Below are 12,286 nucleotides of genomic sequence, written 5' to 3'. Positions count from 1 at the left end.
TTTGGGTTTCGCCTTCTGTCATGCTATACTTTACTTTATAGGCTCTTTTTGGTTCATGAGGAGGATTTTTTTTAGTGGCAATTATTGGTCTGTATTTTACTTTTGTTACTCGCTTCGCCAGCCATTTACTGCAGTTTCCTAGGAATTTGGCATGCTTCAATTACTTTATATTGTTATTAACCCCATCTGATCTGCCATTTTTTTCTCAATGATAAATGAGTTGTGTTATGATTCTTATAGGGAATGGCTAAACTGGAGGTGGAGGTGACGAACCTTGCTGCCAAAGCCGGTAAAGGTATCAGCCAATTGTTCCAGCAACTCCAGAAATGATTCTTTATTTCTTTTTTTAGATTGAGAACATTAAAAATCCCTATACTGATGGATTCACTTAAAACTAAACAGTGCATTTGGGTACATTACCACTATAATTTCTTTTCTTGTGTATTTTTTTATTAATCTACGTGATGTGCATTTTGGCTTTGAAGAATTGTCCACTAAAATTATTGTGGTCAATACCAGGCGAGGTCGTGGGTGCATGTTTAATTTCTGTTGGACATGGTGCGGGCATGTTGAAAAAGGTTGCTTCTGTTAAAATGCTCCATCAAACATCTGATGTTCAAAGTATAACATCTTATCCACTTCGGAAAAAGGTTAGTGAACTAGTTTTCTATCAACTTTTGTTGTACGGTTCTAGTATTTTTTTTCTTTGCTTCTTGACTTCTTCTTTGTTCAGGGCCAAAATTTTGGGGAATTGCATTCTGGTTCTTGCCTTTTGGTTTCCACTTCTTTCATTGAGAAGAGCATGGTTACTGATTTTGACAGTAAACAGGGAGATGCAAATGAATTAGACAGAGATCTGGGTTTCTGGGTTGCACTTGGCCCAGAAGGTCCATGGGATGGGTTTCGTTCATCACTTCCTCTATCAGTGATTACCAGGAAACTAAAAGATGATTTTGTTGCTTTAGAGGTCTCTATGAAAAATGGCAAGAAGCATGCTGTTTTCAGGGGTCTTGCTACGGTGACAAATGATGCAGATATCAAACTGAATATTTCAACATGCCATGCATCGGTGATTTATGATTCTTCTAGAACAAGCAGGAGTAACGTTATTGTTGAAGAAATTTTTGAAAATCAGCAGTATCATCAAGTATCGGGTTGGGGTAATGATGGTAACAATGGTCCAAGGCGTTGGAGTACTAGGGATTTCTCATTCTCATCACAAGTGAGTTTGTTTTTAACTAATAACTATTTTAAGGTCTTGGTATCTTTCTTGTGATTCAATTCGATATTTTTTTGTGATTTTTTTCTTGCTTTCCCTGAAGGAATTCTTTGAACCTCCTCTTCCCACTGGATGGAAATGGGCATCAACATGGTCTATCGACAAATCTCAGTTTGTTGATACAGATGGTTGGGCTTATGGGCCTGATTATCAGAATTTAAAATGGCCTCCAAGTTCTCCCAAGTCAGGAACAAAATCATCCCGCGATGCTGTTCGTCGAAGGAGATGGACCCGTACAAGGCAAGAAGTTGATGAACGGGCCCTCAAAAACCAAAATTTTCTTGATATTACGATATGTCCAGGTGACTCTGCAGTTTTACCCTGGAGAAGCACGTCCAAAGATTCTAACCAGTGTCTACAAATTCGTCCATCCACTGATCATTCTGAAATTTCCTATGCTTGGGGCCGTCCAGTGTCACTTGATAAGGATTCATCATCGGTTGACCAAGCTTCACTCTCTCGCCAAAGTACCATGAAGTCTATGAATAAGACTCCAACTTCTCCACTGAGGCTGGATCATTTAGAGAAGAAGGATCTTCTTTGGTGTTGCCCAGGGTCTAATGGTGGATTATTTTGGCTCTCTGTAGGCACAGATGCTTCAGTTCTTCAGTCAGATCTTAATACTCCTGTTTATGATTGGAGAGTATCAGCCAGTGCTCCACTGAGGTTGGAGAACAGACTTCCCTGCTCTGCAGAATTCAAAATCTCGGAAAGACCGAAAGATGGTAAAAATATAGAAAGACAACATGGTTCTGTATCATCACGGGGAACTGTACAGATATACTCTGCTGACATACGGAACCAAATATATATAAATTTAACTCTTCAGAGTGGCTGGGTTATGGAAAAGGTAACTTCTTTCTCTTTGGTTATATGCACGAGTTGTGCATGCATGTTTCTGAATGTGCATGTTAGTTTTGTTTCTCAAACTTATTTGATGAATGTCTTCTTTTTGTCTCTTCACATTAATATAATCAGGACCCAGTCCTTATTTTTGATATGGCAACTGGTACTCATGTTTCATCTTTTTGGATGCTTCACCAGCAGAGAAGAAGGTACAGCTTCTTAATTCTTTGATATCATTTTCAATTAATATTCGGCCCATTTTTCTGTCAGCTCTTGGTTTTGAGAAGTCGAAGTTGCCTTATTGATCAAGTATTTGATGTGAAAATGGCCTCCGCATATATGGATTTGTTTTCTTCCTATTGGATGTTATGTTCTATATATTTGTTTGTTCAGCACGGCACGGAGGGGCTATAGAATCACATCCCATGGGTCGGTGATGGACCTGTGGGAAACTTAGTGTATGATTTTGATTGAGCATCTGAAAGGAAACTGCAGCCTTTTGTGATATGATATCCGCAAAGGATACATAATACCTTATAGGGTTTATAATTATAATTATAATAATTATTATTATTTTATTTTTTGGGAGGTAGGGTGTACGTTGCTGCTGGAGAGTAGTTGCTAGGGAATATATTATAACTATTGCATAATTAATTGAATAAAGCGAGGCAAAAGCCACCAATTTGGAGGGGTTCCCAGCAAGAACAAGTCTTCTCATGGTGTGGTCTTGTTGAAAAGTGATTGTGGATCAGTCTGTACATTTTAATCAGGAATCCTATGTTGAAATTGAAGGGTCTTATTAGTCTAAAGTGACTTTGGACATGTATCTTAATATTAGAAGTTATGATGTGGTTTGTGACCTCTATAACTTAGCCACATGTTTCGAGTGCCAAAATGATCAAATACTTTCTTCATAAAAGACCAAAGGGATAATAACCTGCCTTAATGAAGTTTGATAGGTGATTTTGTTAGGAAATGGTTTGTTTTTGGTATAATTCCTTTGCGATTTCTTTGATACAGGAGGTTACGGGTCAGCGTTGAGCGTGACTTGGGAGGGAGTACAGCTGCCCCAAAAACAATAAGGTTTTTTGTTCCCTATTGGATAAATAATGATTCCTCCCTCTCTCTGGCATACAGAGTGGTGGAAATTGAACCTATTGAGACTGGAGACACAGATTCTCTTTTGGGCTCCAAATCTTTTAAATCTATTAGATCTTCATCCAAATATCCTTCAACCTCAGTGATTGGGGGTCAGTTTGATATGAAGAGAAATATCCAAGTATTGGAAGCTATTGAAGATACCAGTCCAATACCAAGTATGTTTTCTCCGCAAGACTATATTGACCGCGGTGGTGTTATGCTGTTTTCAACACGAAATGATATGTATTTGTCCCCAAGGGTGGGCATAGCTGTTGCTCTTCGAAATTCTGACAATTTCAGTCCTGGGGTATCACTTCTTGAACTGGAGAAGAAGGTGATATGGTGGCTAACTCTCGTGATAATTGGTGATTTCTTTTCTGTTGCATAAAATTGACTTAAACCTGTATTTTCCTATTATTTTGTCTCTTTAGCATAGGGTTGATGTGAGGGCACTTGGGTCTGATGGAACTTACTACAAGCTTTCAGCTGCGCTGCACATGACTTCAGACAGAACAAAGGTAGAAATACTTACCCTTTATGGCATTCGATGTTGGTGTTTCACTTGTGGGCTATCTGCAACTTACTTTTATGAAGTTCAATTGATTAGTTTCTTCATTCAGCTAGGCCTTCCATAACAGATCTAAAAGATTTCATCTTTTTTTTTTGTGGTTGAGTAAGATAGAGCAGGATGAAGGGGCATTCCCAGGTTTCCTCTGTACTGTAGAGAAGCATAAAGAGAGACATGTTTTGGAGAGAAATATATTATGTGTATTAACAAGTAGAGAGACTCTCGTATATATATAGAGAGACTAGAACAAGGTTACAGTCGCATCCTAAGATAAGTAGATATACATGGAATCCTTAATATACATAAACTCTAAAACAGCCTCAATAGGGGCAGGCTAAGAGTTATGAATACATAAGCCACCCCTTTTGTCCCACATCGACTTGGTAATGATCTTGTCTCCAATATAAGTTTGGAGCACCCTCTCCCTTTATGAGGCCTTTTAAGGGGATGATGAGCCCAATTCTAATATGGTATCAGAGCAGGCCCAAATTCAATGTGGTTTGTCTGTTGTGCACGTTGTAGTAGCCGATGAGTCATACTGGCCTACACGTGCGGGGGCGTGTTAAAGCCACCCTTTCTGTCCCACATTGACTTGGTAATGATCCTGATACAGATCATTGTTTAGTTGTAGTTATATATTGTTTCTTTAATTTATTTAGTTATTTAGGCTTAAGTTATTTGGGGCTAGAATAAAGTAATGGGTCAGGCTTTTGTGTGGGCTCCAGATATTTCTTGGGCCTCAAGTTTATGTAGTTTTTAAAAGTTATTAGTGAGTTAGGGTAAGGGGGATCGCGGCAGTATTATTTTGGGCAGCTTCCGCTGTAGGCCTCGCAAGAGGAGTTCGGGACAGCGTTCTCGCTGTAGGCCTCACAAGAGGAGGGTTACTCTTTGTTTTCTTTGTTCAGTATTTATTTTAATTTATTTCTTTCAATTCTCTTGTTCTCTGTTTATCTCAATCCCTTCACTGTATCAGATCTTGTCTCCAATATATAAGTTTGGAGTACCCTCACCCTTTATGAGGCCTTTTAAGGGGATGATGGGCCCAATTCTAATACATAATTTCTCTTATAAATGGGCAGCAATGAGATCTGAACTTGGGGGGCAATTCTATTCATAGCCCCAATTTTACTCTTTGTAACCCCTCTTTAAAATAATAATAATAAATAATTATTAATTTACTATTATAACCTATAGCCCCCAATTAATTACTTTCTATAACCATACCCCAAATAATAGAGGCCAAAATCGTGGGAAAACTTCATAGACTCTGCCATTGCCACAAGCAGATCAAGAAGAACAGCAAAATCCAAGCAGCGTCTCTCAAGACAATGGTCAAAGAAAAAGTATGCCAACTGCTCGACAAAAAGCTAAGGAGACCACAAGACGAAACATTGTCAACCGCAACAACCAAGAGAATCGAACCCGAACCCCTCCAACATTCCACAAGATAGGGGTATAGACGGCGCAGCGAGGGGTCGCTGTTGTTCAGCGAATGGAAATGGACAACATTGCGTCGATCCTTCGCCGGTTTTAGACGATGGAGGCGGTGATTTGGGAGAGGGGTTTTCATCATGTGAGTGCCAAGAGGGGCGAGAGAAGATAGGGGTATAGACGGCCGTGGTGGCGGTCGTTGGGGCAGTGGCAACGTAGTTGAAAATCGAGGAAGGAGGCGGCGTTTTGGGGATCTGGTGTGTCTATCGTGTGTGGGTGTGAGAAACCAAGAGAGTGCAAGGGTCGAGAGATGGGAGGCGAGAGTGGCACGAGGGTCCGGCGGCGGTTGCTGCCGTCAGGAAGAAGGTGGGGATGTCGGCGGCAACGTGAGTGTGTTTCTGTTTGTGTGATTGAATTATTTTTTTGAGAAAGTGTGTGCTAGATTTATGCAGGAGTAAGAATAAAAATTATGTTGGCTAATGAATTACTATTGAGTTCAATTTAGGGGCTATAAACTAATGGGTATAATAGTAAATTTATATATATATATATTTTATTTTTTAAAAAAAAGGCTACAAAGAGAAAATTGGGGGCTATGAATAGAATCACCCCACGTCTTAGTTCTGGCTCATCTACCATGCTTAATGAGCACTTATCTAAACCTAGGTCGTTAGATATATGTATTATATAATTCAACAAGATGTATGTCCTTGATATAGGAATTATGGGATAGAGTAGGAATGATGGCCAAGTGTATATTTGGCTCGTCGAACTTCGTGTAGGACGTAAAGCCATAATTATCTCCTGGGTCATTATGAGTTTTTTCTTAGGCAAATAAGTTGTTTTTTGCAGTGAGAAGTTACTTATTGTAGTTGTTTCTATCAATCTCTATGTATATATCCCCGTCAACTTATGGGTATGTGTTAATAGTGTTCACACATGGAACCTTTCAGCTGATATGTATTATTGTAGTCTTCTTTAAATGCAAAGGGTTCTAAGGAGAATTTTTTTGGTTACGTTCGTGACAAATGAGAGCTCCTATTTACTTATTGCTTTATTTGCAAGATATATTGCATAGTTTACCTTTGACAAGACAAATAATTTATTTATGCAGGTAGTGCATTTTCAGCCACATACAATGTTCATGAACAGAGTTGGGTGTAGTGTATGTGTGCAGCAATGCGATACTGAATCAATAGAATGGCTTCATCCTACTGAACCTCCCAAACATTTTGGATGGCAGTCTGAAGTACCTGAATTGATTAAGGTGTGTGTAGTCATCCATACCCTTTATTTTATGCTTACCTTCAAAGCTGAGTACTAACTGTCTCTATCTATTGCTGAAGCTGCGAATGGATGGGTACCAGTGGAGTACGCCATTCTCCATTGGATCTGAAGGTCTTATGTCTGTATGTTTGAGAAGTGAGCTAGGAAATGAGCACAGGAATCTTTCAGTTGAAGTTAGAGGTGGGGCCAAGACGTCTCGCTACGAAGTTATACTGCGTCCCTGCTCTTTCTCAAGTCCTTACAGGTGATTCTCAAATCTTACTTTCGTGAACCAAATTTATTTTCTGACTGAGGATACTCTATGATTTCACTTGGATATGATGCAATTCATACATAAGATATGTTACTGTTTGCTTCTTTCTTGAGAAGCAATGCTTAATCTCTATTAAGTTGGCTAGTTATAATGTGTTGTGGTTATAAACTCATATTAATACATACCTAATTTTTGGAAGTAACATTAGTGTGGTTATGTTCTTTCATTTTTTCTAAACTTCATGCATATCAGTTTTCCTATAAGCATTAAAATTGTCTTTGACTGAAATGACTTCTGGTCATCATTCAACCGCAAATAAATTCTTATATTACTTTTTTTGTTTCTTATTGAAAAAGAAAGAAATCTGGATATAATGCTGTGTTTGCATTCTACCCTTTTATGCTGCTTGTACTCTGTGGCCTTCTATGGTTGCCTCTTTATATCTTCAACACATTGCCACTCTTCTAGAAATGATACTGTCTTCGTATGGGACTTTCATGCGTAGTGCACACCCTGCAAATAATGGAAATTCCACTTGAATAACGGTCTATGCAAGATGAAGGTCTTTGAGCATAATGAGAACTTTTATTGACAGTGGTGGGCTTGATATGGATGACTTCTGTTGGCAGGGAATCTACAAATTGATAGCAAGTAAATTGAATTGTGCAAATATAATTATCCTTTTAAGTTGCTTGTGTTAACCATGATAGGCGAATTCTTAATAGTCCGTCAATTGTTCTTACTTGTTTGAGCATCAAATTAAATGTTTATTCCTGCTACTCTGCTTTCTATATTTCTTATGCAAACCTTTTGCAGGATTGAAAACCACTCTATCTATCTACCAATACAATTCCGTCAAGTCAACGGCTCCAGCGACTCTTGGAGATCTCTACTTCCTAATGCTTCTGCTTCTTTTTCATGGGAAGATCTTGGTAAAGAAAGATATTTAGAACTACTCGTAGATGGAGATGATCCCTTGTCATCACAGAAGTACAACATTGATGAGATCAAAGATCATCAGCCCATCCCAGTTGCTGGAGGACCTAGGAGAAATCTACGAGTAACTATCATCAGGGAAGAGAAGGTAAATGTTGTCAAAATCAGTGATTGGATGCCTGAAAATGATGTACCAGTGCTTCTAAACCGGAGTGCTTCAATGGTACAACAAGTCTCTGAAAGTAACTATCAGCTTGAGCCATCACCGTTGGTTTCAGAGAGTGAATTTCATTTCATACTTGAAGTTGCAGAGCTTGGGCTGTCCATTGTTGATCATACACCTGAAGAGATTTTATATTTGTCACTCAAAACTTTTATGTTGTCATATTCCACTGGACTAGGCTCGGGTATTAGTCGGTAAATCTCAGCCATAGCACTCTGACATTGCTCAGCTTTCCTTTTTTTTTTTTCATTATATTATTTCTCTTTCTTTGTCCTTATTAGTTTTGATGGAGGATCTTCCTTTACCCTTTTTAATTTAATCACAATTTTATATATGTCTATGCTAATTCTGGATTTTATAACTCAGGTTAAAAATGAGAATGGGGGGTATTCAGATAGATAATCACCTGCCTTTGACTCCAATGCCAGTTCTCTTCCGGCCACAAAGAGTTGGAGAGGACTCTGATTATAGTTTGAAGATTTCAATAACCCAACAATCTAGTGGATCCTTAGATTTGTGTATATATCCTTATATAGGTTTTCAGGTGAGTATATTAAGTATATTTTGTTGCATAATCTTGATTTTCCAGTGCTAAGAAATCATGGTATATTCTGTCAGGGTCCGGAAAATACTGCCTTTCTGGTCAATATTCATGAGCCAATTATCTGGCGCCTCCATGGGCTGATCCAGCAGGCTAATATCTCTAGAATCTTTGATTCTGAGACCAGTTCTGTTTCAGTTGATCCCATCATTCAAATTGGGTAGGCATGAAACATCATCTTTTGCAGCCATTTTATCCTTTTGTTTTTTGTAATGCTTTTAAAGACTAGGGTTTAATACTACTGCTCTGTGTTGACAGTGTTCTGAACATGTCTGAAGTTCGTTTTAAAGTGACCATGGTTATGTCACCAACTCAACGGCCAGCAGGCGTCCTTGGATTTTGGGCAAGCTTAATGACTGCTCTTGGAAATACTGAATCTATGCTGGTCAGCATGAGCTCTCTCTATCTTACATTTAATGTGATGTGATTGCTGGTTATGAGTTCAACAACCTAGCTCTCATATCTGAGAACTTACATTTTTCATCTTTCAGAGATATGCCTTACTCCCTTTTATTCCTGTTTAGTTTTCTTTTAACTTATATATATCTTCTTTTCCCCTATGTGGTGTTGTTTCGGTTTGTTTCAGAACATGACACTTTTACATGAATCGTCCAGTTTTGAGGATTCAACTATTTATTATTCATTGATCAATGGATTTTCTTCTTTAATTTTGATATAGAAGTGATGTTAATTGTAGTGTCTTTGGTATTTGCTTAATCAGGTCCGTGTGAATCAGAGATTTCAGGAAAATGTTTCTATGAGGCACAGTGTTCTAGTCAGTAATGTTGTCTCAAACATTACAAAGGATGTACTCAGTCGGCCACTACAGCTCCTTTCCGGTGTCGATATTTTGGGAAATGCAAGTAGTGCACTTGGACATATGAGCAAAGGGGTTGCTGCTTTATCAATGGACAAGAAGTTCATACAAAGTCGGCAAAGACAGGTTTGAATTTGTTCTGCCTATTCTAATTCTGAACTCTAGCTCTGTCTCTTTTTAATAAAGTCTTTACTCCTGACCCAACACAATCCGTAGTTAAGACTGCAATAAAAGTTCACAAATTTCCAGTTAAGCATCTGGCGTGGCATTTCGTCTTTTGTTGTTTGCGTGCAGATAATATTTGCTGAGTATTGTCCTTCAATTTATACATTCTCTCTCTTACAGGATAACAAAGGTGTGGAGGACATTGGTGATGTCATTAGAGAAGGTGGTGGGGCTCTAGCTAAAGGCATATTCCGTGGAGTCACTGGCATTTTAACAAAACCTCTTGAAGGAGCAAAAGCATCTGGTGTTGAAGGGTTTGTTCAGGGTGTCGGAAAAGGATTAATAGGTGCTGCCGCACAACCTGTCAGTGGTGTTTTAGATCTTTTGTCGAAGACTACAGAAGGCGCAAATGCAATGAGAATGAAGATTGCAGCGGCCATTGCTTCTGAAGATCAGCTACTACGCCGAAGGCTTCCCCGGGCTATTGGTGGTGATAATTTGCTCAGGCCATATGATGAGTACAAAGCGAAGGGCCAGGTACATTCTCTTCTACTAAAATGTTTTATAACTTTTTAGAAATGGTGCCACATTTTCACATGTTTGGGGCAAAAATCGTCAAATTGAAAATGACTTTAGTAAGAAAAGAAATTCATGGTGTTTTATGGGAGCTTTGAGGTGAATGAAATTTCTTTATTTCTTTTTTGCTGATATTCTGTTCAGGATATGGTTTGTACTGTGCCCGAATATCCCTTATTTTCATTCAGTGCTATATCTAGGATATATAATTGAAGTTTTGAGCGGATATAAACCCAAAATCCTATCTCTTTTACCGTTATAGGCCAGCCTAAATATTTTACCAGAGAGTGTTTAAATGTTGAGGTCTACCTTTTGTGTATGGTATATAAAATAACTATGTCAATTTTGCATTTCTGAGTTCAATTACAAGTTCTGCTTTTAAGTCTCTCTCTCTTGCTTACTTGGTAGTGATGACATGAATCAAATGAATTCTTTTCCATGATGAAGGTGATACTGCAATTAGCGGAATCTGGATCTTTTTTGGTCGATATGTTCAAAGTGCGTGGGAAATTTGCTTTAACAGACGCCTATGAGGACCACTTTGCACTTCCAAAAGGCAGAATTGTTATGGTCACTCATCGGAGAATTATACTACTCCAAGTTAGTTCGATTCTGTTATTCAACATGTTTTTCTTTGTGTGAACCATTTTTCTAACACTCAAACGCTCTGTTTTGTATTTGTTGTTTCAGCAACCATCCAACCTTATTCAGCAGAAAAAATTCAACCCAGCTAGAGATCCATGTTCGGTGATCTGGGACGTTGTGTGGGACAACTTAATGACGATGGAACTGACTCATGGGAAGAAAGATCATCCTATTGCTCCCCCATCACGTGTTCTTCTTTATCTACATAGCAAATATGCTGACACAAAGGATCAACACCGCATTATAAAGTGCACTCGTGATTCTAATCAAGCTTTCGAGGTTTATTCTGCAATCGAGCTAGCAAGATCGACCTACGTGCCAGACCAGTCAATGGTTTGATTTCATTTCCAACCACTTCTCTTTTCGAATAGAATTTATCTAAGCAATTGACAATGTTCCTAGAGAATGTATAAAGATGATTCTCATTAGAGGGAGTCTTGTGCAGACTGTTTGGGTCGAGATGATTGCTATGCTTGAGAGAATGTTTCCTACTATCTATTCTGCTGCTTATATACAATTCAATCTTTTTCAGGCTTCAAAGAAGAGCAAGGTGACGAGGCCCTACGCTCCAACAATCGATTTCATAAGTCCTAAAGGAGGATACATTTTGTCACCCCAACAAATGCCTTCACCCGTACCCTCATATTCATCTCTCGGGTCACTGAACAATGACTGATACAAGAAAAGTAGCTCGTCTACACCCAATGGTAGTGCCAGCGATACACAATCTTGACAGAGAACTTGGTATTCAAGAAGATATGCTATGGGTGGAATCCCACCACGTTCGTACAAAGAGACGATCACAAGGCAGACCTTGAAATGCATGCAACAATGAAAATACGTTGCAGTTCCTGAGAGGACAGAGGTTGTTTCTGCTGCGATGACTGATGCTTCCTGAGGTGAGTGATGATACAAAATAATGCACATACCTTGCTTTTTGTAGGAGAAGGAACATTATTTCAATCATATTAATAGTTTCATGCTATGTTATTATAGAATCTGATTATGTATATATAGGCATACACATACATATTTTATGTCACTTTGTTCTTCAATCAGAGTTGTTCTAGTAGCATTTCAGTGAATGTATCAGTTTATAATATGAATTGTAGATACTATTCAAGATAGTGCTGCCATTGTATATTTCGCGTTTACATGAAAGAAGATACTTTTGTGCTGTATCATCTTGATTTTCGAATACTTAATTGTTACCCACTTTCTATACGACGCAATGGTGTTTTCTATAGGGATTAGTTTCAAAAGTTGTATAATTTGTACCCTCGCCTCAAATTCAATAGGGATTAATTTGATAAATCTTGTATTAACTTGAGATACAAAACTACGTGAGAACAGAAGGTATTTTTCCAGGGATGAAAACAATCAGATCTCAACTTTTTTCAAATGATCAGATCCCTAACTTTTCTTTAGGCCATTAGATTTCAACTTAATCCATTGATTTTTTAAACCTTCATATTTTATCGATTAAATCAAACGCCTCCTTAGGTGATTAGATCTCAAC

The 12,286-nt window shown here is 38.4% G+C and overlaps 1 protein-coding gene across 1 annotated transcript in view; it reads left to right on the top strand.

The window, feature by feature from the left end:
* Positions 1-11,948, top strand: part of LOC131024279 (uncharacterized) — a 42,921-nt gene extending 30,973 nt beyond the window's left edge. Inside the window, exons 46-63 of the mRNA XM_057953799.1 lie at positions 241-295; positions 520-650; positions 734-1,222; positions 1,323-2,129; positions 2,258-2,334; positions 3,146-3,599; positions 3,697-3,783; positions 6,379-6,531; positions 6,611-6,795; positions 7,621-8,157; positions 8,330-8,507; positions 8,582-8,724; positions 8,823-8,949; positions 9,286-9,507; positions 9,727-10,083; positions 10,570-10,722; positions 10,813-11,100; positions 11,300-11,948. Of these exons, the coding sequence (XP_057809782.1) occupies positions 241-295; positions 520-650; positions 734-1,222; positions 1,323-2,129; positions 2,258-2,334; positions 3,146-3,599; positions 3,697-3,783; positions 6,379-6,531; positions 6,611-6,795; positions 7,621-8,157; positions 8,330-8,507; positions 8,582-8,724; positions 8,823-8,949; positions 9,286-9,507; positions 9,727-10,083; positions 10,570-10,722; positions 10,813-11,100; positions 11,300-11,443 (4,587 nt within the window). The 3' untranslated portion in view covers positions 11,444-11,948. The remainder of the gene's footprint in view (positions 1-240; positions 296-519; positions 651-733; positions 1,223-1,322; positions 2,130-2,257; positions 2,335-3,145; positions 3,600-3,696; positions 3,784-6,378; positions 6,532-6,610; positions 6,796-7,620; positions 8,158-8,329; positions 8,508-8,581; positions 8,725-8,822; positions 8,950-9,285; positions 9,508-9,726; positions 10,084-10,569; positions 10,723-10,812; positions 11,101-11,299) is intronic.
* The last annotated feature ends 338 nt before the right edge of the window (positions 11,949-12,286 follow it).

Source organism: Salvia miltiorrhiza, chromosome 5 (assembly GCF_028751815.1).
Source record: "Salvia miltiorrhiza cultivar Shanhuang (shh) chromosome 5, IMPLAD_Smil_shh, whole genome shotgun sequence".
Classification (NCBI taxonomy): domain Eukaryota; kingdom Viridiplantae; phylum Streptophyta; class Magnoliopsida; order Lamiales; family Lamiaceae; genus Salvia; species Salvia miltiorrhiza.
This window is presented reverse-complemented; position numbering and strand designations above follow the sequence as displayed.